The sequence below is a fragment of the Struthio camelus genome, chromosome 10, assembly GCF_040807025.1.
Source record: "Struthio camelus isolate bStrCam1 chromosome 10, bStrCam1.hap1, whole genome shotgun sequence".
Taxonomy (NCBI): Eukaryota; Metazoa; Chordata; class Aves; order Struthioniformes; family Struthionidae; genus Struthio; species Struthio camelus.
Window position 1 is genome coordinate 30345865 of NC_090951.1, and position 27895 is coordinate 30373759.

Below are 27895 nucleotides of genomic sequence, written 5' to 3' on the forward strand. Positions count from 1 at the left end.
TTCAGCCATCTCATTTCTTTGTGGGATGAACTTGTCACAGCTTATCATAACCCTCAACTGGATGCAGGGACATTCCTGGCAGGTTGTTCCTGCCACTCTAGTCACTGCAACCAAGGCATTTACCCATTTCGAACCACATGCTGGGAAGAGCATGCCATTAAGAGCATCAAGAAAGCATTTCTGGTAGTACTTCAGAAGAACAGACCTGGTACTTCCCTACATACTGCCTTGAAACCCCTCATCAGGTTTGGAAATTGTCCAGCGCTCATTTCCACACCTCTATCAAATTTCCTACAACAAACCCAACTTCCTCCCCCTAACCTCTTCTGCCTTGGCTCTCCAGAAGTCAGGAACACCAACACACAAGAGCTGGAAAACGTGCGAGTTCCCCATAGCAACTTGGATAAGCAAGTACAGCCATAAGAAATGTCCACTTCTGCCTTTTCACAAGGGAACAATTCAATACCCATATAAAAGTGGTTCAGAAATTCAGGTATAAACCACAAAACGCCACTGGTGGTGGCACAGCTTAAGAGCACAAGAGAAGCCCAAAGCATTCAGGCCAGGCAGGCTGTAGGTAGCATAGATGGTAGGTCAGAGGGCTGGAAACACTAGCTGAAGTTTTAAGGAGCATCTGCAGTAGAGCTAAGGCTAGTGAGGGCCAGCTCTCTGCTGTGACAAAAACACTGCCGTTGAACGGTTCCTCAGCCTGGACATGGATAACGTAGCTCGTGCACTTCTCTTCGCATCCCAGGGTGAAAGGAAAGAAGAGCTACTCCCTCCTCAGCACATCTTTAGAGACTGCCATCCACCCCCACTGAGAAGAGACAACCCTGTGAGTACACACACAGAGAATTTTTGACTTCCAGCCACAAATCAGCAATTTCCAAACTCCAGTTACTTCTCCCTCAACCAGCAGTGTAACATACAAACCAGTACCATGAGCACCAGCTGTTTTGAGTCCAACATACCAGAACAATTGACTCCCAAGATGCACTGAAAACCTCCCGCTTCCTCTGTGGCCCGGAAGTGGACACAGTTTGCTGAAGTGAAACTCTTTGGTTGCAATTTTTCATGCTGTCAGCCCCAAGACTAAGAGCTCCCAATACCCTTCTGATAAAAGGGGCAGGAACAGACAACGACCTCCTCTGGGAAGCAATGCCTTCAGCTGTTGCTCTTTCTGGATATCCCATACATTTCAGACCACAGACGTTCAGACGTATAGATATTTATTGGTTTCAGTGAATTATACAAATGGATTGACCTGCTATCGATGCCAATAGAACTTTATTGGAATATGGAATGTAAACAGATGTTTCAAATAGAAACATTGTAACCTTATAAAAAATTAACTATTTCGACAATGCCGCAGAAGGAAATTCTGTGTTTAGGTGCTGGTGGGAAAACACTATCTCCAGCTTCTAGGTTTAAGTATCACCAGAACCACTTGATGAAATTACACACAGAACAAGTAGAGGAGGCAACTGTGAATCGTGGGGCTATAAAGCCATCAAGGGATCTGATGAAAGAACCCACAAGACGAACCCCCCACCCCCCACAACAGGATCGGCACCCCAGAATTCAACAAATGGCTGATTTTGTTAAAACACTACGTGGATCCAAAGTCCTGGATCAGTAGCTGCACAGCCCCCTTCCCTGACAGCTCTGCTCCCACCACACTGCTGTTTCCTGATCCTTCCCCCCCCTCCCCATGCTCTCCTCCCAGGCTTCCTCTCCACTCCTCCGTCCTGCTTCCCTTTCTACAGTGCTAGATTGAACCACTCCAGAGCTGTGCTCTGGCATGAGTCTGCATCTGGCATGAATTCTCATGGTAGCCACATCACAAGGTACATGGCTGCACATCTATCACAACAAGTCTTGCAATATCGACTTTCCTGAGCTCTGTGGGAAAGTCTAGGTATTCCCTCCCCCCTCCTGCCACAACAGCAGCCCTTCACATTCACAAGTTTCCAAAGCAGGTCTACTGAGTTTCTTCTCAGATGGAGCCTTTGTCACATACACCTGGAGGGGGAAATCTTACCTCTCCCCAGCAACTCAGATCAGTGCCTTTGTTTTAACGGTCAAAACCAATCCCGAGATGCTACTGGCTTCATGGCTTTTTTGTTGACACCCCTCCCAACCCACTGCCCTGGCATCTGCAATTGAAACTGGAATTCAAGGGTCAAATTCAAGCCCAGAGTGAGCAGAAGGACTCGGACCTCAAAACAGAGTTGCACCTGCTAACCCTTAGCCTGAATTTGGTTCATCTAAAGTGTAAGTCAGAAAGGCATGTTTAGAAAGAGGCATGCTAAGGGCTGATGGTGGAACAGCAAATTTGCCCCCATCAGGTTGGTGGGGAAGGCTGGACTGAGAAGGAAGAGTAGGATCCATAGAGATGTGAACCAGAATCAATCATGTTGGGCCCTGGGGATATCACTATATGTTTAGCTCTTGCAAAACCATTTGCCCAGGGCTTTGGTACCACAGGGTTAGAGTTACATTAACCACAACCACCAGAGAGGAACTGAGGTTTATGACCCCCCCCCAAGGTTAGATTTCTGCCGAGTATAAAGGGGAGGGGAAGGGGGGGGGTCGTTGGTTCATTTCCCTTCACTGTGTGACCGAAGGTTTTGTTTTTATTTGTAAACATCTTGAATTACCCGTCGTTTTCCAGTCTTCATCGTGCTGTTGTCAAGCCACTGGAGAGCACAGCATTTTCTGAGCTGGGCTGGGACTGCTCCTTCACCACTGGATCTGCAGGAGACACAGACCAGGCAGGAAGGGGAAAACAGTATTTAATAATCGGAAGCTCCACCCTGGCAAACCCTTCCAGAGAAACTGCCCTCAAATCCTACAGACCTGCTAAAGTTCCTTCAGATCAGGGAGCTGACATTCAATTGTGTCAGCTGCAACCCAACATCCCTCCTCTTCCCAGCTGGACCCCAGTCCTAGCTTCTCTCCAGACTCACAGAAATAGGGGTGCTCCATTGCCTCTTTGGCAGTCAACCTCTGTTGATGGTCATATCGCAGAAGCTTATCCAGGAGGTCTAGGACTTCTGGGCTGACCAGATGTCTGTTCTCACTGTGAATGAAGTTCTCCCAGCGTTTCCGGGAATGCCTGCAAAAAGATTGGCTGTCGCTGCCTGGGCTCTAACCAGCACAGCTGTACTGGGGGAACCACCTGCCACACACTCCACTTGTGCGAAGAGGTGGCTGTGATGGACACTGCCTACAGCTCTTCCTTGCACAAGCTACTGCTCAGCAAGTGTTTGCCAAAGGGGAAAACCCTTTTCTTTAGCTACACAATTGCGTGGATGCTGTCCTATGTCTAGGAAATGGTAAGCTGGGAAGGGCAAAATATTGCACATTCTCCTCTATCTACAGGGACTAGATACCAACATGCAGCAGGCATGGTGACACCCATGGGACCAGAAGAGGTCTGGCTTGCCAGTCAGCCAGCCTCACAAAAGCTGTCCTCACTTTCCCATCCAGCTCCAGTCTTTTTAGGAAATCTGAACTGGGAGATTTTGAGCTCTTAAAGCAGTACAATAGATTTTAGTCAAACATCTCCCAGAAAGGCAATCCACAACTGAGCTCTCTGCCCCCATCTAAGATCTCAGCCCACATCACTCTCTTCTTACACACCAGTGGAAGAGAAACTGTGGGAAGAATGGGGGAGGGCAACAGTCCTGGACAGCTGTCAGCACCAAAGCAAAGCTCTGTCTGGGACACAAGGAAAGCAGCAGCAAAACCTTTTTGGAGAAGGCCACCACATGAAGCTCTCTCCCCCTCAGCCCACACAGGACTCCAGTGTTTACATCTTCGCTCTAGGATGTCAACAAGCTAGAGAAGAAAGAAGCAGGGGATGGCTTGTGGATCATGGGAGAGGTGAAGGAAAGAGCCTGCATTTCCATGACCTGCTGAGATGACACAAGCAGCCAGCCAGGAAGCCTGCAAGCAGCACTGTGACCCAGAAGATCAAAGCAGGCATCGGCTGAGAGTGCTTCAGGGGATGCACATTTGGGTCACCTCCCTCTTCCCGTTACAAGGAAGACAGGTTGCATTTCACTTCTCCACTTACTGGCCCAGGATATCATTGAAGTGCGGGTCCAGTTCTATGTGGTACTTCTTGAGATACCCATACAGCTCATCTGTGCCCAGGACCTTTGCAATGCGAACCAGCTGAAACAAAAAGCACGTTAAGATAGTGCAGAAGGGCAGGCCACCAGCTTGGAAGAAGGAGCAGATCCTGCTGGGGTGATTGCTGTTGAACTTGTGACTCCTTTCTGGTCTGATGTCTACAGACAGGACCGTGTACTGTGTCGCAGAGGCAGAGCTACCCAGATCTAAGAGCTCTCTGTTGGGAAACTTCCCAGATTGAAGGAAAAAAAAAAAAAAAGAAAAAGGAAAAAAATATCACCCTTGAAACTTGTTTTTGCAACATGAGCATAAGACAATTTCCTTTTTAAGGCAGTGATGCGTAAGCCCAGATGGCTCAACTAAGCATGTAGCAATGTCCTCCCAGCCTGGTCGTCACATCCCCAGAATCTCCCCGTTACACACACAGATGAGATGGTGAGAAGACTCTCGTGATATAAGCTAGGTAGCAAAGTCCTTACCTGGTCATAATTGTCCTGGCCGTGGAAGAAGGGCTCCTTTCGGAAGATCATGCTAGCCAGCATACAGCCTAAACTCCACATGTCTAAGCTGTAGTCATACATCTGAGGGGGAAGAAGGAGAAACCGTCAGGGAAGGCATGCAAACCAGAGCCTGGTTCCCCAACAGCAGGAGGCAACCTCAACCTTTTAACTTCACAAGACTCTTTCCAACCCAGGTAATTCCCTGATAGGCAAAATTAGACAACCCAAAGGCAGCCAAAGTGCAACCACAAGCAATACGACTGGCTAGCAATGAGGAGGCAGACTCTTACTTGGTAGTCCACAAGGAGCTCCGGTCCTTTGAAGTACCTAGAGGCCACACGGACATTGTATTCCTGAGCTGGATGGTAGAATTCTGCCAAACCCCAGTCTATGAGCCGCAACTGAACATGCAATAAAGAGACACAGAGTCAGGAGCCATAAGTTTAGTTGCCTCAGGACGAATGAGTTAGGTGAAGCCAGGTCTGCCAAAGCCTCTCAGTCCCACAGTGCAAGCGTGGAGCCCTGGATGCAGGGAGGTACTCCAAGGACAGGAGATGCTCTCAGCAGTTCTCTGGTCATGCTGTCCCCTTCCCTCTGCCACCATGCAGTGCTGGTGGGGTTAACCCTGCCTTGGAGAGTTTGTCTCCCAAGTCAAATCATATCATTATTACTGGGTGAATTGCTCCCTACCAATGGCACCAGCCAAAGAAGGCAGGTCATTGCATATGAGGGAACAAGCAAAAGCCAGCTGGTGTTTCTGGTTGTGTAGAGGGGCTAGGCCCAAAGGCAATGTCAATATTAACTGGGAGCTGAGGGTAGGAAATTAGGCAGGAGGGGGGCCACCACATCCCACAAGGGAGATGGTCTTCTCTATGGCTGCAGGGGAGGGCAACCAGCTCCATTACTGAAGGACAACTGCTCTACTAAGAGATTCCATCTACTTGCAAGCCTTGTCTTGCCTGTACAGCCACTGCTGATCCACATGGAGGGCCCTGTGGAGCAGCAGCTTATTTGCTGTTGCAGTTCCCAGGTCCCTGGGGAGATGGGTACGCACAGTGTGCAAAGAAGTACAAGTACCATAATACAGAGGAGAAAGTCCCTTTGTTGCCCAATTCCACTGTAGCGAGCCAGGTACAAACATTCCCAGGCTCTGACTAGCAAGTCCCAGAAGCGAGGAAGCCACAGCAGGACAGGCAGGCTGTGCTCCAGGAAGAGCTTTTGCTCTGGAGGGAAAAATGCGCACATGCAGACAAGGCCTAAACAACTGTCCAGCAGAGAAGCCTCCATCCTCCTGCCCAGGGCCTCTGCACCCCACCACTGCAACTCCACAGGCACCTTCCAGGCTGAAGTAACAGCACAGATCCGCTCCCCTCAGCGAACAGGAATGCTGTGGGGCTGGCTGGAGAGAGGAACAACCTCCAAGCCACGGACTCCCACTTTAACACTCCTCAGTGGGACTTTGGCTATCTCCTGACATGGGCACAAGTGGAGGGGAGCAGGTAAAGAAAGGATGAATTAGTAAGTACAGTAGCCCAGACTCTGGGTATGCAGGTGGCAGAGTTTCAAACTTCCCGGGGCGGGGGCGGGGGGGGAGAGGAGGGAACCTATAAGCCCTGGTGCCATGGTACCTTTTTCTGTTGGTGGTCTATCATGACGTTGTGGGGTTTGACGTCCCTGTGCATGATCCCCATGCTGTGACAGTAATCCAGGGCCTGGCAGATACACACACACATGTACATTAGACATGGATGTAACTACATGCACAGCATTAACAGTATAACAGACAGTTCACAGCCAGGAGCAAGAATACCCTGTCCATGAGGAAATATTGATGTTTTCAGCTCTTTTGCTGCACATGATGAAGTATCAAGCTGGCAAGAAGACAGTATCAACTGCATGTCATACTGTAAGCCACAGGTCCTGGACCCATGTTTCCTGCATGTCTTTGGAGAGCACAGGCCAGAGAGGTATCCCACTTGGAGGTAGGCCTAACAGTTCAACCCAGGCAGCTGCCTTTGCTCACACTAGAAGGGCTCTTCTCCTCAGAAGGGGCAGATTCCTACATGCATCCAGTTTTATGGCCTTCCAGTGCAGCCTTCCAACAGTGCCCCAAAACATAAGCTAGAAAGTCACCTCTGCCCTGCTCATTTAAGCCAAACTAGTGCTTGCAAGAGGCAGGTGATGGCATGGAAGGGACAGCGATGCTGCTTAAAGCCTGAAGGCAGGAGCACAGTGAAGCTCTCCAGCTTCGTGACCTTGCACTGTTCACTCCCCCCACGCAGCTGTTCCCTCGAGTTAGAAGAGAATGCTGTTTTCTCATCTCCAAGGGGGGGGGGGGAGCGAGATCCATCCATCTATCAACATCCTTCAGATGCTCCAAGATCTCCAGACAGGGGCACTGAAGGAGGACACAGCCTATAGTCATTCAATATGCAAGACACCAGTGCCAGGGGAGTAATGCTGTCCTTGGTTCCCTGCCACAACGGGAAACACAGGAGGCAATAGCTTCAATCACAGCAAGGTCTCAGGGAATATCTCTGCAGTGACACACAGCCTCACAAACAACAGGACAGTTATGGCCAACAGTGGTCTTGGGATCTCCATCAGTGGAGATGTTTAACTGGTTAGACAAACTGCTTCCAGGGACAAAACAGCTCTAGTGCCTTGCTTAACCCAAGGCTAGGCCAGCTAAACAACCTTTTTTCAACCCTCCCACCCTAACCCTGGGTTGCCTTGGGCTCCCCAAGCTTTGGTAGGAAGGTCTTTCCCTTGCAAACAGGTAGAGCAAGCTTGGTGGTGCAGAGGAAGAAAGCCTTCCTCAAGCTCACTAGATGGATTTCAAGAGGTTTCCTCCATCACCAAGTCTTGGAGCACAAAAGTCATTCCCTAACCAGTGCCACTCATTTCCAGAGGCAAGGGATCCATGAAAAGCCAGCCAAGAAGGCTGACTCTCGAGGCCCTGCTGAGAACTGACATATAGACATGAGCTACTGCTCCAGCAGGTCAGCACAAAACAGTCCTGGGCTCAGCTGAAACATATAAGCTCTGCCCAATGCCCTTGCTGCCTCCTGCACCCTAAGACCCCAGGGAGGCAGCACAGGAGATACTAGAGATCTGCCATATGGCTCTAAAAATTTCCATAGGAAGGTGCAGGCTAGGCTAGTAGAGGAGCTATCCAGGGCACTCCTCATCCTTCCGCAGAGGGGTAGGGAAAGGCTTCAGCCAGCAGGTCTTAAAGGAAAGTACCAGAGTTGCATCAAACACCAGCAGAACCAGAAGCCTTTTTCCTAGGACCAAATTCATGCGGCTCTGTGACCACAGGGTGCTTAGTTGGCCAGCTTGTTCCTGAAGTACCCTAGTCCATCCCCCATCCAGAGACACAGGGGTCTAAGACCAAGCAAATAAGAGTCACCCTTCTCGGGCTGCATTTGAACACCGCAGCAGAAAGAAGCCTGAAGCTGGTGATCCCTCTCTTCTGGCTCTCTATGGTGCTGAGAGTCCCCAGGAACACCATTTGCTCAACCCTCCAAATACCTCCCAGTGCTCCATCCACAAAGCACATCCCTACCCAGCCACCAGCAATTACAAATGCTTCCCAGTGAAAGAACAGATCCTACAGAATCGGAGATTCTTCAGAGACAACTGAAGGTCCCCAGCTCAGTCTACAGCCTCATGATAACACTCTAGGCAACTAGATCTCCTCCCAAGCCTTCCCTGCTTATGAGACATGGATTCTGCATTGGACACCAGAGAAGTAACTGCTCAACAAGTCTTTTTAGCACTGCCCCGGGAACCCTGCTACTGCCTCTCTTCTCTGTGGCCTCTACAGACACACTGCTACATGCAACACCACTCACCTTCAGCAGCTCATACATATAAAATCGAATATCAAAGTCTGTCAGGATCTGGTACAGTTGCTGAAATAGATTTGGGGAGGGAGAAAAAAGAGAAACAAAAATAAATACTCCAGATTTGGATTAGTTTCTTTTCATACATCACACCGGCCTTGAATCACTGACCCCATTCCAGATCCCTTGTGAAAACTGCCATTCCTGAAGGCTGTCCTGGTCTCAGAGGGAGCACCAGACACCTGCCAGGGCTACATGCTAGGAAATCCAGAAAGGAAACAAGAGCTCCCATTAAAGGCTACTGGGATCCTTCCAACCCCTCACGACATCTTTCCAGCAAAAGACTGGCAGTCTGCCTGTCCACAGAAAAGAGAGTAAGTCCTTCAAAGCATGCTGGAGTTGACAGAGATGATCGTGCCTCTCTGTTCACATACAAAGCAATGCTAGCAATTCTACAACACTGAGAACAGCATTCAGAGAAGGCAGGCTGGGAGCACCTGGGCAAGGCTTCCAAGCACCCACGGTGGGGAGAGAAAAACATTAACCTGATAGTGCACAGGGCTGGGAAGCACAGAGGGTAGATACAGGCTCAGAGTGGTGGAGGCTCCAACCCGCCCAATCCCAAAATAAAGGTTAATGCCGCTTAAAAGCGCAGAAATGCTTATGGGGGCAAGGAGAGTGCAGCATGGTGTTTCAGTGAAATGCTGTCGCTGGCACAGGTCTGCCACCCTCCTCTCTTCCATGTCCTTCTGTTGCTACTCATCAATGCTGAGGAAATGACAAAGATCCAAGGTGCATTTTAAGCTGCATCATGTCACCAGCAGTCATTAGAGAACTTGTCATCCTCTCACTCCCACTCCAGGTCACAACTGGCCCCAGGTTTGCCTTTTGCTCCATATCTGGCACTGGCAGCTGTGCAAGCCTGATCCCATTAGGCTGCTGCTCTGCTTCAGGGAAAGCAAGGTAAGAAGCCAGGACAATGCTAGGCTACAGGGGCTGGGCCAGGAAGGACAGTCATGAAAGAGCTGCAGGACCAGACTCCTTTGTCCTTTCTAACAAGGAAAGCTCACAGCTCAGGTGAATCACCCACTGCATTAACACTGAAGCCAGCCAGCCACCATGAACACCACCTGGCATCTTTGAGAAATCCCACAGCAACAGATCAAAATCTACCTTCCAAGAAAGCAGTTCTGGCCCTGGATCTTCTCCAGGCCCAAGCCAAGATCCTCATAAGAGGATTCTCACCCTGCCATACTTTAGCAGACCATTCCCAGTGCTGCTCTGGGAAGTCATCTGGCAACATATGAGTGTCATCTACACACAGAGCCTAAATGGCCTCCAGGACCTAAGCTTTTTTCTCCCGAGCTGGAATGATCTTAACACTTAGGAGCAACCCAGTGAAGCAGATAAGTCAACAAGGAGCAAAAGGGATATAGCCACAAGCTACAGCAGGGATAGATTTCCTGACCTGGTTGCAGGTGACTCTGTTACAGAGTTTAAACAGCTTGCTTAGCTAACAAACAGTTTAGGGGATAGAGATGCTTAAAACATGTGAATCATCAGCCTTGTTCAACACTAACATGCTTCACCTGGCAACATCAAAGCATCTGGGGAAGCCTCCCAGGGCAGCCTCCCCCTTCTACACAACACAGTGACACATCAAGGACATGAGTGGCAGCAGTAGAACAAGGCTAGAGTCCTATTTCCCTGTGCCCTGGCTCCTCTGCTTCTCTCTGCATGCAGAAAGAGATGGGACAGAGGTCACCGATCCTCTTCTGCTCAGATCAACGATGCAGTTGGTTCAACTCAGTCTCTCCAACTCTGCTCCCTGATACTGCAAAGCAGGGCTGCCTCTTTAGCAGAGGCAGCCGTTGGGCAAGCAGCTTTCGACAGACTTGCTTAGAAGAGCTGCCTGCATAGCCCAGCACCTCTGACCCCCTTGCTGCACCAAGGCCAACGGCGCGGCAGGCTCTGCTTGCTACAGGGAGCAGTCCCTCCACAAGCCCTCTTGGCCCTTCCCTGCTCCTCTGCCCTATGCAGCCAGGTGGGTGTTTCCACTGCAAGATGGTCAAACACAGCAGCTGCCCTGGGAAAGCTTCAGAGAGTTCTAAATCCCCTTTGCCCAGCCAGGCGAGAGCAGATCCCTGCTCTGTAGATATCTCCCACCCTCTGCTCTTAAAGTCTGGCTCTTTGGAGCAGAGCTACCAGAAACATCACTGCGGGGCTTGCTGTCTCAAACCCACCTAAAGTATCTGCTCAGCCAACTGCCAGTTTTCCAGATCACACAGGGCCTTGAAGACCTGGGCCAGTCTCCTTCCTCCATGCACAACACTGGGAAAGGTCAAACCTGTCCCCTGGCAGTTTCCACCCCTCCCTAGCTTTCAGTGCTTTTCTAGCACACATGTAACCAATTGTAAACTAATCTGGTTAGCACCTAAGAAGGTACAGACATGCTCCCCTCCCTCCGCAGAGCTGACAGGAGTTAAACACTTACTCTTCTCCCTTGAGTGAGCAAGCACAGCTCTGCAAGGCAACAGGGTGGCTCCTAGAAGCTTTTGGAGGAGGGCTGAGCCCTAAGAGACACTGCTTTGGGGTGCAGAGCAGGCAGCAAAGGAGAAGGAAACTGCTTCCAAAGCATCCCGGGCCTTGGCAGCCATACAAGGGAAGAGACCCTCTTCCATATTTCTGCATCCCCTATGCAGGGCAACAACTATTGTTTAAACTAATTTAAGATGTACAAAGAAAGACCACATGTATACGCCTCCTCACAGCGGCTTGGCTTGAAAATTCACCAAGGTGTACAAGAAGCAGAAGATTTGACTCAGAAGTCCTCTGTCCTCACAACTGCAACACAATAAAGATCCTGAAATAACCATTCACTGCTCACCTTTGCTGCCCATCCTTCCTAACCAGCTGCAAACTTGCTGGCATTTTTTTTAAAGAATGAGTAGCAAACCCAACACAGTACTGCTCCTGGAGTCCCAGCTCTGCCCCTTTCTTATGCAAGGGATTTGTCTCTTCAAGTCAGTGAAGGGCCTGCACAGTGCCAGGTGTGCTCAAGGATTAAACAAAATACATGACAACTTACAGTGGTTGAGGGACAATATCCCATTTCTACTTTGAAACTGATTAGAAATAAGGCTTTTCTTTTTGCTAATGAATACTGTCTTGATTGCATGGTTCTGCAATACAGCTACGATTTAAGGCAGATGGCTGTGTAGCTTGAGTGCTCACAGATGACCAGTGATACAACAGAACTGAGAGCCGAAGAGAAACATGGGCCACATATACAAGCTGCCTTCATCCCACAGCAGAATATACATTTAATCAAAGCTCTGGCTCATCATCCCTATGAGCATAGAACCATCAGTTTAAGGGGGGATCGAGCCAGGTAGCTTAAGACAACATAATCAATTCTAGAGAGGTATCATGAAAGGTTCCTGTTTATCCTATCATTTAAAAATAGTCAAACCTAGTAGAATACAAATTTGCACTGATGACTGGGAATCATCTGTAGCCATAGTCTTGGAAGGACCTACAGAACTGTAGCTTCTGTCCATGCATAGAAAGCCGAGGGAACCTGGCTGCTGTTCTCATGAGTGCACGGGCACCAATAGTGACAACTGCCCTGTGAAGAGGCAGTTGAAAGAATTATCATCAAGTAAAAAGGTCAATTTTGCTGAGGAAAAGCAACTGCCAGAAAGGAGACAACTGATAAGGACGTATCCAAGCTTGTAAACAAGTATTACAAACAGAAGAGCGAAAAATGCAATCCTACAAAGTAACTGGCAACCACCTGTTGTACACAAGCTGCCTTGGGAACCCTTCACACCCTGAACATGATTTGCAAGACGCATATGGTACTCATCAGTATCGCAGAGTCTAGAAGCCAATGCAGAGATGGGTGGATCAGGAGCTGCCACTTCAAAACAAAGAGAAGAGGTCCCTATCACCTGGATTAGCTCATGTGGCATTTAATCCCAGCTGAGTTTGACTGCCTGGGGCGGGGGGGGGGGGGGGGAGAGGATATTAGGTCTGCAAAGCAGGAGGGACAATAGAAGGACAGAAGGGACAATAACAGAGACAACAGGACTCTGGGTGCTCTCCAGCTTGCTTCATGTGCAGAGGGCTGGACCAAGCTAGGGCCTCTAACAAATTGGCCTCATCCACCCTGTGCTCTTTCCGCTTGGCGTAACTCCAGAGTAAGTGAAGAAACAGCTCTGAGGCCTCAATATAAAAGAAGATATCCATAGGTACCTGTGTGCATGCAGCAGTTCTGCAAGCTGCCTGTTAGCTGTGGCCCTAAAGAACCTACCCAGACAGATAGTGAAGCAGGCAAGTTCAAATAACCCACATGGTCCATACATAGCTAGTGAAATTCAGGTTACAAATAAGCTCTGAACATGAATACTGCATGCCCTGGGGAGCATGACTGCATTCCCAAGACAAGTTATTCTTGCCTTGTACCAGTGTCAGCAAAAAGCATCAACTCTCTCAGCCTTAGATTTCTAGGGCTGTGAATCTGGTGGTTCCTCGAGAGTCAGGCTTTCTCCTATGAGCCTAGAAATGATCTGCTACAAAATAATATAGTTGCTTCCGGTTCAGCCAGAACCCAGCACTGCTATTTCTGCTGTGGCCAGATCAATGTCATCTTAATGGCTGCAAAAGTGCTTGCAACTGCTCTCTGTGTGGCTGAGGAGGGCTGACCTGCTACATTCTCCAAGCCTACCAGCCAGGGCTGCATTTTTCAGTCAGAATACCTACTGGCCACCAGTCTCAAGGACTACTTAAAGCTCACGGACAGATTTCAATTATTGGGTGGTATCTCTGAGGATAATTTTTCCCCTCTAAGGACACCAGAGTGGCATAGTCACATTTTGACTAAAGACACACACAGCGATCCTCAGCAAGGTGTCCCACTGCCCTAGGGATCTATTTTGTTTCAAGGTCTATATTAAAAAAAAAAAAAAAAAAAGAAATACTCTAATTCGAAAGTTAAAAGTTTCCAGCATCAGCCTTATTCCCTGAGAGTCCCCGGGTCACCAGGAGAAGCAAAGGCACACGTTCCCCGCAGTACACAAGGCCCTGGAATAGCCCAGCTGATGCTAGTGAAGCCCAGACAAACCAAGCTTGCTTTAATTAGCCCTGAAAGGTCACCACATAGGACTACTCTCACTGCTGTTTACTTGACAGGGGTAATGCTCATCTCCCTGCCCAGAGCTGTCAGGGTAGACACTGCTGCAAGTTACTATTATTCTAGTCTCTGTAGCCAGTCTCTACATGACATAAAATAGCACTAAAAACACCACAGCTAGAACAGTTACAGCTCTGGCTACGCTCAGTGTCTCACTCAACTTGCTAGATCAACTCTGAAGGGATGGAAATAACGTGTGCAGCCTCACAACCTATGGTTCAGCTCACAAGCTCCCTCCTTTCTACCAGCAACAACCCCAAGTCCTTCTCTGGGTGTTTAGTGTACAAGCTGAAGCTGCATCCTACAGTGTGTTTATCTACAAAACGCTCCAGAAAAGATGTGAAGAAAAGCATTATCTTATAATAAGGAAGAAAAAAGATCTCCGAGCAGTGCAGGAAGCGATGGTTGCTGGCTTTCTAATGACAACTGCTCAATTAATTCTCCACCACTGACTTAATAACTTATGGTAAAAATTCACATGGGGGAAGCAAAGATACCATTCAAATTGGTGTGGTTACTAATTACATATCCCTTTTGTATATCAACTCGCTTCTACCAGCCAGAAGTGTTTCACAACAGCACATCTAGTCACTGCTGCACTCAGCTAGAAGGACCCCCACTTTGGAAACAAGTAATTCCACTTGGAGCTCCCCAGAAATCACAAGAGACAGTGAATATACTGCAGCCTGGGATGGGAGAAAAGCTCTTAAGACTCATTCAGGACTCCCTGATCCCCTACGCAGGCCCACTGGGAATGGGAGATCTGCTTTCCAGCCTCAGACACCCCATAGTCCCCTGGTCTGATGGATTTCAACACAAAGCAGAGTTACCATCTCCATCAACTGCGCTGGCATAAAGAGAGCATCACAGCACAGGGGTTAACTTGGACTGAAAATACAGCACAACAATAATTACTAAATTGAGAAGGGAGTAAGAAGATCTGATCATCCCTCTGATTTTCTACATCTGTTGAACTTACTTTTCAAAGTTGGGAGGAGATGCAACACACAAGGTTCTTATTCCTTCTCATCTAGAATCTACTTAGTAACTTCAAAGGTTCCAATTTAAGCCAGGGAAGGAAGGTAAAGCTGACATAGGGGACAAATGCCAATTCCCCTCTCAGCCTCTCAAGGCATATCCAGTAACCCATGTGCACAGCAACCTTAACAGAAATGGGAAGTCTCCCCCCTCCACAACCAGACAGACTCACCTTAAAATCTGTATTGTTGATGTACTCAAAAACCAGAGCAGGGGTCTTTGACTGCAAGAGAAAGAGAGAGAGAGTGTCATGGTTTAAAACACCCTCTTGACCTTTATTTCCCTCACGAGACTTGAGAAAGCTCTAGCTTCCTGCCCAGCCCTCACTGCAGAGAGCAGGGCAGGAGCAGGAACGCAAGAGGAACACAACCCTGCTCCATCACCAGGCTGACGCAAGCTCCTCTTACACCCCACAGAGAAGGCACCAACACAGCATGTTCGACCAGTGCTGCTCCTCCACTCCACTGAGCAAAGACAGCACTGAGCAAGACGAAAGATGCCACCAGAGGCTAAGACCTCGCAGCCAATCACAGGAGGAAGGTCAGCCAGGACTGCCAACGCTACAACAGCGTCATTTCCTTTCCACGGCTGACAGCAAGCTGGGAGTCATAGGCCTCAGCCAGCTACTAGTCAAAGAAAACTTCCTGGGAATGGGGAAATTGTGGCAAAGTAGACAAAGGATATAACCCCTGGTTAGCGGGCAGGGCAGCCACCAGAAGGATGAGAAGTACTTAATAACTAATTGCCTTGGGAGACACTTATGTTTCAGAGGCCAGACAGCAGCTGGAAGGCTGCAGTCTCTGTTTTCTTACAAAATGTGGAGAACTACCAAATTTCTCTCTCATCAGCCAGGGGAAACTTATAAGAGACAGAGGGGGCATACAAGGGTCTGGGCAGCATGGAAAGGAACATTAGCTCATCCAAATCAATTCATCTCAGGAGACCCTCGTGAGCTGGACACTGCTCATCCTTGGTTAGCACAAAGGCAGGGCGCAGTCAGCACCAAACCCGAGCCAAGAGCAGAAGTCACGCCAGCAGGGGCCTACAGGAGGCCCAGGGCCATGCCTGCAGCCGGTAGGAAGACAAGCCCACCACTCACACCAAGACACACAGGCACCTACCACCGGGTCCTTGACAGTGTCAATCAGATTAATGATGTTGGTGCCACCACGCAGATTCTCCAGAATCTTAACCTCACGTTTTATCTTCTTTTTCTTCACTGGCTTAAATACACAAAAGCAATTAGAAGTGAGAGTCCTTTCAGAAATTAGCACCAATTTTTGCCAGTGATTTTGACTGGATCACATTACCTCCCTCCTCCCCCTGCGCCCACCCTCACATGAAAACATTTATAGCTTCAAAGAGCAGACACAAAGGGGCTGGCACACAGACAAACACCTTGAACAAACCAGGATCTTCCTCTCTTCAGTGAAAGCTTTCCGCCCATCGGGGAAGTCTAACCACTCTAGACATAAACATATTTGTGACTCCAGTAACTGTGATTGAAAGTGCCTTGGACTGCTAGGCGGAAACCTTAGCACGCTAATTCCATGTTCTATGTTTAGAGCCAAAGGACAAACATGGCAGATCTCATTCCCAGCCTTTGTTTACTGGCATGATACAATATTCTGCTCCTTACTGCTGCCCAACGCGCTTCTTCCAAGGAGTGCTTTAATGCAATGAAATGAAGACCTGAGATTCTCTAACACCAACATTTCTAATAAGATCCTGAACTGCTGTGTCTAACTATGTGCAAGACTGTTTTGCAACCACCCCAAGTGCTGAGACCCATCTGTGTGGCACGTTACCACATCTATACACCACAATTATTTTCAAAGCATAAGGATGTTTTAAACAGTTTTTGACTCCTCATCAAATCTGTGCAGTCCCAGGAATTCCCTTTGCAAAGCAAGCTTTGCTCTGGACATCATCCTGCAGAGAGTGACAAAGAACAGCTGCTCCCAAGTCAGGGGGCTCGTAGGTTGGGTTAGCTGTTACACTCTGCTGATCCAGCGGTTCATTTCCATGCAAAGGAATGATCATTTCTGTAACTCATCCACTCCCAGGACAACGTTAGTGCTGGGCCTGCTTGAAAGAGAAAGCCAACATAGCAGCTAAAAAAAAGTTAAAATAAATAAACAAAAATCTGGCTCCTGACCAGTGTAGGCATCACCAGTTGCATATCACTGCTGACTCCAGGAGCCTTGCCTCATTGCAGAGCTGGAACAGCCCCTCCTGCACCACCAGTACCATTACAGAGAGTCACAGAGATACCTTATGAGGACTGATAAAGCCCCTGCCCGATTATCTGTGAGGTTTGCTCAGGGGAACACTTATTTCCAGTTGTTTAGTTTTCCAAAACATTCACCTTCCAGCACGGAGATTCTGGTCTGTTAGGAGGGGAGGAAAGGGGTGAAGGGGTAAAAGGCATCTTACCAAAGTGACACAAGCTATGAGGTGTCAGCAACTCCACAGCAACCTTCTGTGCCCAGGATGAGGAGCCACAAGAGCTCAGCAGCTCTCAGTCCTCACCAACTTGCCTCTGCTGCAGCCTCTCGCTAGGGCAATGGCTGCAGAGAGCCAATATGGCAGTTCATGTTCTTGCTATAGGCGAATCCCGGACAATCCTTGGGTTTTAAATCCCTCAAAGGAACGTACGTGCAGAGAAGAGAAGGAGCAGAAGCTTTAGATATACTGGAAAAATCTGGTATTTATATACGTGATAAAATATGCTCTCTCTCTAGGCTCTTCAGGTAGCTGAAACCTTCAGATTCAAATTCTGTCCTCCTCCAAGTCAAAAGGCAGGAGCTAGACTTTCAAGCCAAAAGATGAGAATCTCAGCCCAAAGCAAAGTGCCAAAAATAACAGCAATGCTGGTACGGAGAGCATCAGCACCTCATAAAGCCACTGTGTAAAACGGCAGCAAGGCCGCTGCAGCTGTCAGCCAGAGCTGGAGCAACTCCCTGGCAGGGCTCACTGGGAAAGGGGCAACACCGAAACACATCTGGAACCAGCAAAAAGGTTGGACAGACAGGGAGAGGCAGCGAGAGCAAGGGTCAGAAACCCCCAAGGCTGGGGGGCCCACGTTTCTGAACCCAACAGGAAGATGCTTCATTAGGGAATGATTTCATCTATGTCAGCATGGTGACGGACACCACCCTTGCTTTGTTCACAGGCGCTGATCTTCACCAGAAGGCCAAGATGGAATTAGAAGCCATAATTCAGTTACGCTGCCCATCCAGCGAGGCAGACACACACACAAGCTGTACTCCAAGTAACTTCAAAGAGCTCGCTCGGCTGCTGCTGTCCCTAATGAGCCACCGGACAGCCTGACTACTCTCTGGCCCTTGCATGCAGAGTCCTTCTGCTGCAACACTCACACCTGACTAGGAGCTGAAACAGCACCTGAACACAGCCAAGAGGAGCACAATGTCCAAAGCCTGCTTTGAAAGACCTTTTCCTTTATATCATACTTATTTCAATGGCCTTTCACGTCAGCTAAGTAGAGAGAGGATATCCCTCTAATGTAAGGTTTCCATTTCTCCTTCCATAGCATCCACCGCTCCTACTGTGGCAGGACACGCTTTCTTCCCCCTCACAGTCACTTCCACATGTTTCTACCTTTTCTGAAGTGAGATAAAGATGTCTAGCTCAATCTCTGCTAGAAATCTAACCCCCAATACACTTCTCAAAAGACATGAGCAGAGAGAATCAGCAACTTTTGGAATAAAGGGGAGAGAAGGAAGGTAAGCTTTCCCAATGAGACACCTACAGATAATCGCTGACATATCAAAAAGCAACATCTCCATTGCCACTTGGGGGGGCGGGGGGAAAGGAATCAAGCAAACCCTGTCTCAACAAAACGGAGAGCTGCGAGCTGCTTGCTGTTTGCAATTTTCCTGCTAAGCTTCAGCGAAACCCAGCTTGGACCAGGCTGCCCGCGCACAGCTTACTTGGCTAAACTGCCTTCATGCTGGGTGTGAGCCAGGGCAAAGGCCCCGCAGGCCTCCCTTGGGCACTTCTGAGCCAGGCAGCGGCATGGGAAACCCTGCTCACTTCAGCGAGCTCCCTCACCAAGCTGCTTTAAAGAGTGATAGTGTGAGAGCACTCTCCCTGGCCCTATCCACTGGTCGGGACAGAATTTTCTACCACTAAGCAAATAAGGATGAGGAGGGGAGAAATGCCACAGGTTAAAAAAAATATCTTCTTAGAGGAAAAGCTACCACCAGGAAGTTTCCCTCAGAGATCAATGCTAGGGGAACAGAGGATTTCCTCTTTTCAAGTTTGCAGGAGAAAACAGTGGCAATCTCTGGCCTCCACTCCACACGACTTTCACCCTACAAGCTTGACTAACCATGTGCCATCTCTTACCCATACATGTTACACCATGCCAGACGGAGCCCATTACTCCAGTTACAACTGCAAATGCAATTTACCACCCAGTAACACGTTACTGCCCAAAACTGAACTCCAGTAACCAACTCCAAGCCTAAACTCTTGGATTACCCCATCTGCCAAGTCAAACGCAGTAGTGCAAACCACTGCAACACGTGGCCAGTACTGCAAACCAGCTGACTCGTGCTAAATGGTCACAACCACAGAAATTCTGCTACTTTCTCTCCCACCTCCAGACCCCGGGACTGCTGAAGTCGCAGACAATCTGCAGCATATCCTCCGAGCACCAGGATTAAGTCTGGGTTGCTACAACTGTCTTTCACGGTCACCTGATCTGTCTCTCCAAGGATGTTGACTGCAAACACACATGGATTAAATGTGAACTGTCTCCAACCATCTACCTCTCCCAGCAGGGATGGCTTCTAAAACACCACCCCTTAGGGCCAGAAAAATTTTAATAGCACCTATTTGGGGTTATTTTCTTCTATCAAGCTATGAACTGTGGCATTTCAGGTTACGCTGCCTACATGGCTCAGTTCCCCCCTGCCCTGCAAGGGAGATTTCCAGCAGAGGAATGGAGCTGACATCTAGATGAAATTAACCGCTTCCAAGTTTGATCAGCCTACATTTGCAAGGCAACATTTTATAAACGTGCAGACTCCAACTCAATCCGCTCCCACAGCAGAGGCATTTCAACACTTTTTCCTGCTGGGATTCTTCAGTGACCAGTACGAGTCAAACTCTCACTGCAGCCTTTCCCTCAAGAGACAGGCTCCGATGGAGTCCCTCTGCTCTATGCAAACACCCATTTCCATGAAATCTGTAGAAACTTGACAGCTTGGAGACTTCTGTCATATTTGGTTGAAATTGGCCAACGAGTGCAAAAATTACTGGGGGGGGGGGGGCAGGAGTGGGAGAAGAGGCTGACAGACAGCAGGATTGCATAAGGCTTGTTTCCATAGGAAACCAGGCTAAAAGACATGTCTCAGTTTAACTGTATCTACACTGGGAGGGGTTTAATTATTTCAACTGCAGCAGTACCCTCAGAGCAATATGACTGTCTAACACAAGCCAATCTTCACAGAATCTTCCAATTTCCTAGAATCTTTCCAGTTTCCTTTCTCAGTTGAACTAGACATAGGGTGGCTGTGGACAGGGGAGACAAAACCTAGAGCTCACAGTTGTCCACTATGTTGAACATCCAGAGCAGAGGGACAAGGTGACTCCAAGCCACAGGAGGATGGATGGTCTCTCCTGGACTCAGCAGCTCTCACACAACTTTCCCTGCTGGTGACCTGTCACTGCAGGTCTTCCACCCTACTAGCTGAAAAGATCACGAGGACTCTTCAATCTGCTTCAGAGTCAGTTGGAACAGAACAGGCAATGAAAATAGCCAAAACTAACCTAACTGCCTTTGTCCAAAGAGAGCAGGGAGCATTCATATGGGGCCTTCCTTTAGCAGAGCTGAGAAGTGGCATGTGATAAATAGTTGCTTTGTACTCAGGTAGGTGCAGGAGAAAAACCCCTCTGTGACCAACTAGGTTATTATGTCAGAAATCATGTAAACTTGTAAGCAGGGAAGAGTGCAGCTGCAGCAAACACCAGCTGGGAGAATTAACATTGTTTGCTAAGATAAATCTTTAAACATAAGACTGCAACCATCACTTCCTGTCTTGAACGAATAAGTGTCTGCCTGGTTAATCATCTTTTTTGCTTGACTCCTAAAGCAAGGGGAGACATTTGTCAGATTTTTCAGCTTCAGCCTTCCCCAATAACCAGTAGACACATCACTTGAATTCAAGCAAAGATAGAAGAGTAAAGAACTTTGTTATTCAAAGTTCTCTGAATATTTCTACACTTAGGGAAAAAACAAACAAACAAAAAAAACAGAGACCAGGAAGAGAAGCAAGATCCAAGTTACATTCAAAGTGTAAAAATCATTTTACATTAGCCAAAAGCAGTTAGTGAGGCAGCATGCACATACTGAGGAGCACACATGATACTCTGAAGGAGTCGCAGAAGGTGCTGGGTTTTGCCCAGCAGGTGCTCTGAAGAGGAACCCTAGTTAGTACAGCAGGGCAGAACGTTTGGTAGTCAAAAGATACAAATCCCAAGGAAACCAATGCCATTTGTCCCACCCCCCACAAAACAACTTTAAACAAAAAGGTCTATTCTTTGCTCACCAAACCTGAATAGCCAAGAAACACCACAATTGTTCCAGCAAACAAGTAGGCAACTCTCAACATATAAAGTCCAAGACCAGAAAAAGGCTTGACTAGCATCTACATTACAAGCTTTAAAGATGTAAGCTTGCACTACAAACTCATTTATCTCTAGCGAGTGTCATCATCAAAAAGGTCTTAATAATCAGCCTATAAAGCCTGATGCCAATTGCTCAATACGAAAATTGGCTTCAGGACAGCAGTGTTTATTTTGTCAGACATCAGCTGGGAAATCAAAGAATCGTATTCAAAAGAGCCACAGAAATCAAGAAACCCACTCGTATTAGTAGTTTGTCAGTTGTTTGCATCTTGCAGCGTTCATTATGGGAGTTCAAACCTTCCTCTCCAGAGCTGCTCTTGAATTTTAGAAAAGAGAAAAAACCCACTCTGAAACTGCTAAAGCACTTTTGCTTTTTAACCCAAGTTAGGTATCAGGAAATGTTCTGAGGGCAGTGACTATTTTCTTCTGAACACCTTTTCTCCCCCTACAGCACGTCCCTGAAAAAAACCCTTTCTGGAGCTACAGGACACAGGACTCTGCCCACAATACACCAAGACTTCCGCAGTCAACTAAAAGGGAGATACACAAGGACCAAATCCCGATTCCTCACCACCGCCATAGGAGGGAATTGGAAACACTCCTTCAGATTCTGCCCTAGGCCAATGCAAACACAGAGACTACTGTAACTCACCCTCCTCCTCCTCCTAGGAGTCGCAGTTTCGTATCTCACCAATTCCTTGCAGGTAGGACACAACCCTTAGAGTTATCGGGGCCACACCCAGGACCATTTCGGTTGATCTCAGCTTCAAACAAGGCTGGACTCCAGCAGCTAAGCTCAGTGCCAAGCTCAGTGTAGGCAACAGGTGTTTAAGAGAGAAGAGCTGGGCAGCCAGCTCTCTTGCAAAAGGGCTCGTTTCAGTCCTGCCAGAGGAGGAAGTGGGCCAGTGAGAGCCTATTCAGTGAGTGCAAATGCAGGAGTAGCAGAAAACACAGAACTACCAGGAGCAGACATTGAACGGCTCTGGTGGAAGGTCAACAGTTTTGGTGGAAAGTCAGTGATGCAGTCAAAAGCTCCAGCCCTGGGGGACCAACATCATCTGATCCTATTTCCCTATGCAGTCCCTTCTTCATACCATACAGATTCATTTCAAACCCCTCTCCCCATGCCCCCTTAGGATGTGCCTCTATATGGTGGCTCTACAGCTTTTAGAGACAGCAGAAAAATTACTAAAGCTGCAGAGCTATCCCCTAAACTGATCCCTAGCTACTAAGAGGATAACTCTGAGTGCAACACTGGAAGGACCTTGCAGCTCTGGCTACTGTACCAGTGGCTCTGGAGGGTTTATACAACCGAGAAGGGGGAACAGGGGGAAAAACAAACAAACAAGAATGCACTTGTGAAACCAAGTACATGGTTGAAAGTTCCAGTTCATGGACTCAGCATAGAGGGACAAAAGCCACCAAAGGAGAAAGGGGTTATTTCATCTTTGCTACAGAATCTCTATTTTGCTGGTCCCTCTCCTTATAACTGCATTCTTTCCCTAACTTCTGCTTGTGTGTTTTGCCTATTCAGATGGTAACTATACAAGGGAACAAAATAGTTTCTTTATGTGGTGGGTTTAATGCTTTACAGGCAAACAGACTGTACATAAACACACATATCAGGAAAGCAGGAAGGCTCCTGTGCAGAGTTGACAATATTGATGCTACAAACTCTGCCTTGGGCAAACACTCAGATGGGCAGTAATTGGTACAAGAGAGCAGGCTGTGAAGGACACAGCAGTAGAGCTGAAGCTCACCAACAGCTATAACTGTAGGTAACTTTAACAACAGCATTCTCACCACAAAGAGTCACCCACAGAAGTTATACACAATGTGGAAAGTTTATTTTTTAGAGTGGCAACTTGCAGTGCTGTTCACATCCCCTAGGGTTTTTTCCTCCAGTATGGAGGACTCGTTTCCGGGTACGCAAGAAGAGGAGACTGCAGACACTTTGGAGCTACATTATCAGGTAACAGAAATGAGAAGTTCACCAAAGAGACAGCACAAAGCTTGCCGATCAAACTCAGTGATCCACCAAAAAAAAAAAACAAAAAACAAAACCCACACACTTAACCTCTTGTGGTTATGATAAGAAAGATCAAAGTTGAGCTTTAGATACCCGCACTGGACATAGACAATACATAACTCACTGGAAACAAGCATCTTACACTTCACTTGTACATACAGAAGAACATCAGACCTCATTCTGTGAGCCAAATAGTAGCATCAAATTTAAGCAAGATGCAGAAGCACAGACACAACATTTTCACATGTTCCCTGCTCCTGGATTGGCCTTCCTCGAAGCATGCAGGAAGCATGCCCACAGTTGCACTGAAGTCAGCCAGATCAAAAAGCCCACAAGAGCCTCATACGCCAGCTGGGGACTGCAGGAACACAGCTGCTGATCGACTCTATGCCCTACACCTGAGATGGGTAGGAAGGACAGCACAGAGCTGAGTACACCACCTCATACTGAGGATGACTTCAGCCCCATGGCACTTGTTTTGCTGAATTTTTACTCCCTGAACATGCCAAAGAGCTGGAGAGGTGCCCTCTGCTTCGCTTCTAAAGATAAAAGCTTTTGGAGAATGCTGGCAGAGGGTGGCTATGGGGCAAGCCAGGGCTCCTGCCTTGCCTTCACAAACGCTGTCCTACACTGAGCATCCTGGTGTCTAGCTGCAGTGGTATGCTAAGGAGCTTGCCTGCTTCATTCGCTTTTAAATGAGAACTGCAGAAGTTTCCTGAAGACAGTGACGTTAAGAGCATCACAGTTCCAAAGCAAGGCATTTGACCCATGAAATGATAGAGTCACCTGCATGACCTTATTTTTGCTCCTTTGCTGATGCACATTATGACCACAGCTAATGACAGGATTACTTCTCGTTTTCCTGTAGGATTATGGGGTAGCAGAACAGGAGGGCACTGTTCTGTACTAGAACGGTCAGGAGAATGGGGCATCTTGCTTTATGCAAGCCCAAATGGCCAGGGGCATTCTGATACCAATCAGAGCCATTAGCTCCCTGGCCTTGTCCAATGTTAATGTCACAGGGCACTTAAACACAGGAGGCAAGTGGCTGCTTGAAGAGGAAGGGTAGTTATCTTGTTCACGCAGAACTAGACTGGGACCTTTGCTCTAGTCTTGACTTTGTTGAGGCTAAGGGACTTGCCCAAAGTCACACAGGAAATCTCTGTGGCTCAGTTCTGCATCTGAGACAGGGTGATAAAGTTTCCTGACCTCTCTGGAGGAGAGTGCAAGATGATCAGGTACCACAGTTCCAAAGAAAGGGAGAAAAGAGGCAGGAGAAAATACTTGCTACATCCTAACCTGAGCTCAGTAAGGATAAGCTCTTTTGAAGAGCGAGACTGGGAAGAGATCTCAGTCACCTAACAAGAGGCACAGATATTAAGACAGTGACTCTTGCTAAAGATCATTCTAATGAATAACTTAAATTCTCCCTCAAGAAACCGTACAGAGAAAGGAGTGACTGTGCTAAACAGCAGCATCTATCACCCAGCAATTTTTCCCTTTGTCCCACCTCCACAACCACACAAAAACCTGATGACTTCTGGTTGCACTTCCCACCCTCTTAGAATCTAACTTGAATTAAGAAAAACAGAGACTCGGCCTATTTGTTAAGGCTCCACTGTAGATACACGTAATTACGTTTGCAATTAAGTTTGAGTCTAGCTACAGGAAACCAGAGGCACTTTCCACAGATCAGAGAGTGATGTTATTGCCACATTTTGCAGGTTTTCATGATGTATACAACATGATGCTCTGAAACTTGCCTTTCACTGACCCACTTTCCACTGAGAAGAAAGTTCACCTTTATTTATCTGGACTTCTGCTTTTCCTTGCTCACTTGCAGGAATGCTGTTTGCATTTTAATGCAAGTGGGGGGAAGCCAGGGGAACGGGTAGCAACACCATCTACCTCAAATCTGGGACAATCCAGTCCCCTGTTGTAGGGTGTTACGGCAACACGTTCGGGCCCCAAGGAGAAGGGGCACCCAGCCTCCCGCAGACGACTTTTGCCAGCCGACTCACAGTTCAGTGCTGACAGGCACCCTAAAGACGACAGAGCTCAGCTGCCACAGCGAGAGGAGCATTGCTCCAGGGCAGGCCCTTTAGGCTGGGGACAGGCAAGGAAGAAGATTTCTCAAAGACTTTCTCTGCAGTCCTGAAGCCTAGTGGCACCTTTTTATGTGGGGCAAGATCTACAGTCTCAACCAACCATAGCACTCCTGGAGAGACCATCGGGGCTCTAGAGCAGCACACAGAAGCGCACAGTTTCCTCAGCCTAACCACAAGCCATCTTGCTGTAACATACAACCCTACACTGGCTACCTCTGACTACTCTCTCTCAAAAGAGAAACTCCTGCCTGCCCCTACCTAAAAAACAAACAAACAAAGAAAACCCACACCACCTTATGTAAAACATCTAAAGGAGGGGGAAGCCTGAGCAGTATGCCAGAAGAACTCAGCAAGGACACAGAAGCCTCACTGCTCTGCCTTTATGCCAGGACTCGGCCACAGGGGCTCTCCCTAATGGCTCACCTAGCCACAGTCAAGGCAGGGATACAGTTTACTCCTCTGACAGGAAGTCATGCCTTGCCTAGGAGCTGTGACCCAGCAGCCTATGACAAGTTCTCTGGGAAACCAAGAAGGATCCCAAGAAAGCAGGAATAGTGGATGAGTGGGGAGAGGAGCAAAGACAAAACTAGCCAGCTAGCCACACTATCAGATCAGATCTAGCGAACTCCTCCTAGCCTCAAGGCTATGACCTGGAGCAGAGACACGTATCCTACGTAGTTACTAGCCTTAGCGGCTGCAAGGACAACTTTCCAAGCTCTGAACCCTCCCTGCACACTGCAGATCAACATGAGCCCAAATTCTTAGTATGCCTGTGATCAGAAACTAGCTCCCACATGCTCTTCAGGAACAAGTAAGAAGCGTTGCTGATTCTACAAACAACAGCCACAAGCATCAGCCAAACCAAAGCCAAAAGCACCTTTTGTTTCTGTTTTTCGATTCTCCCCCCCACCATCCTCACCCCCAGACCACCATCACAGACTTCTGCAAACACAGCTACCACGCCTCTCTGTAAGCACACTGCTTCAGCATCAAACGCAGTAAGGTGTGCCCTACAGAGGCTAATCCAGTGCATTTAGTCGTTCCAAACTGCAACCGGTTACTTTTGCAAGAAGATCCCCACACCCCAACCTCTATACAATCAACACACCAGGGCATATCACTAATGCTGCTAACTGTCAAATGGTCTGCTTCAGCCTCCTCAAGTTTCCACAGTATTTTTGACCTGACCACAGTGAAGTTCTCTTCCATGGAGCAGATCCTTCAAAGGGCCAAATCTAAGATTTTGTTTGCTTTACTAAAGCCTGACCGCTGAGCATCCTGCGGCCTGAACCCTGAAAACGCCGCACGCCAGCTGTCTAAAGGTTAACAAAAAGATTCCCCCCTGGGCTTCATATTCCTGTTGACATGGCAGTCCTTGCAATGTTTTAGACAGACATTGCCAGATATGATTTACCAAATGCAGGCAGCACATGCAACACTGTTCAAGTGTCAGGACTCACAGCACTCCTCCTCCCGAGGAGCTCTCGGCCTGGAGCAGGCTCCAGCTACTCTGCACAGAAGGGGTGGAGACATTGAAACATCACTACAGCACACAGGACACTAAATCCCTTTCCCAAAATACAGTCCAGCACTCAAGTGTCCACAAAGCAAAGAACAAGAGTTTTGGGGTGCAGGACAAGACCTAACAGTCTTTTGGCCCTAGCACAGCTTCTTTCCTCCTTATTCCCAGCTCAAAAATGAAACGAGGGCCACTGCCACCATGAGCCCCTGCAACCACCCGCGAGGCGCTCACCTTGAGGATCTTCACAACTACCCTCTCGTTGTTGGTGATGTTGATGGCCTCGAAGACCTCACTGTACTTTCCCCGGCCAAGCTTGCGAACCAGCTGGTAGTCATCCTGATTGCTGCAGGCACCAAAAAAAAATAAAAGAGAGCAGAGGGAGAGGAAAATAACTGACAGGGCACCAGGCTGGGATGGGGGGAAGGGGGGATCCCCCTCCCCCAGGCCATTCCCGCAGCCGCCCGCTTCCCCGCGGGGGAGGACCCATGGGGACGCCGAAAAGTGGCGGGGGAGGGGGGGGAGCTGGCTGGGCGCCTCCCCTCGGGCAGGGGCCTGCAGGGCGGAGGGGCGGCCGGCCGCCCCCAGCCGCCGGCGGGCCGGGCGAGGGGGCCGGCGGCGGCCCGGGGAAGGGGGGTCCCCGCGGGGCGCTTTACCCCCAGCTCGGGACGTGCGCCTCGTAGTCCCAGTACTCGCGGCTCCTCAGGCTGTTCACCTCGGCGTACACCCGCGCCCGGCTGCCGGCGGCCGGGCCGGGCATGGCGGCGCCGGGCGGCGGCGGCTGCAGGAGGAGGAGGAGGGCGCGGGGCCGGCGCGGGAGGCCGGCGAGGCGGGGCGCGGCGCGCAGGAGGGCGGCGGCGGG

The 27895-nt window shown here is 48.7% G+C and overlaps 1 protein-coding gene across 1 annotated transcript; it reads right to left on the minus strand.

The window, feature by feature from the left end:
- Positions 1-1212: 1212 nt before the first annotated feature.
- Positions 1213-27872, minus strand: CSNK2A2 (casein kinase 2 alpha 2). The gene is made up of 11 exons (XM_068955713.1): positions 27690-27872; positions 27268-27379; positions 15842-15943; positions 14893-14943; positions 8498-8557; positions 6269-6352; positions 4931-5041; positions 4620-4721; positions 4082-4182; positions 2970-3118; positions 1213-2754 (listed from the first exon to the last, which is right to left on the minus strand). The coding sequence occupies exons 1-11, from the start codon at positions 27791-27793 to the stop codon at positions 2678-2680; spliced, it is 1053 nt and encodes a 350-aa protein (XP_068811814.1). The 5' UTR covers positions 27794-27872; the 3' UTR covers positions 1213-2677.
- Positions 27873-27895: the final 23 nt, after the last annotated feature.

What these genes read in the sequence shown, in the direction of transcription:
- CSNK2A2 (XM_068955713.1), bottom strand. Translation starts at nt 27,793, where the DNA reads ATGCCCGGCCCGGCCGCCGGCAGCCGGGCGCGGGTGTACGCCGAGGTG. An exon ending in ATATGTATGAGCTGCTGAAG is followed by an intron (nt 6,353 to 8,497) that starts GTGAGTGGTGTT and finishes TGTATCTGCCAG; the next exon opens with GCCCTGGATTACTGTCACAG. An exon ending in AGCTCCTTGTGGACTACCAA is followed by an intron (nt 4,722 to 4,930) that starts GTAAGAGTCTGC and finishes CTTCCCCCTCAG; the next exon opens with ATGTATGACTACAGCTTAGA.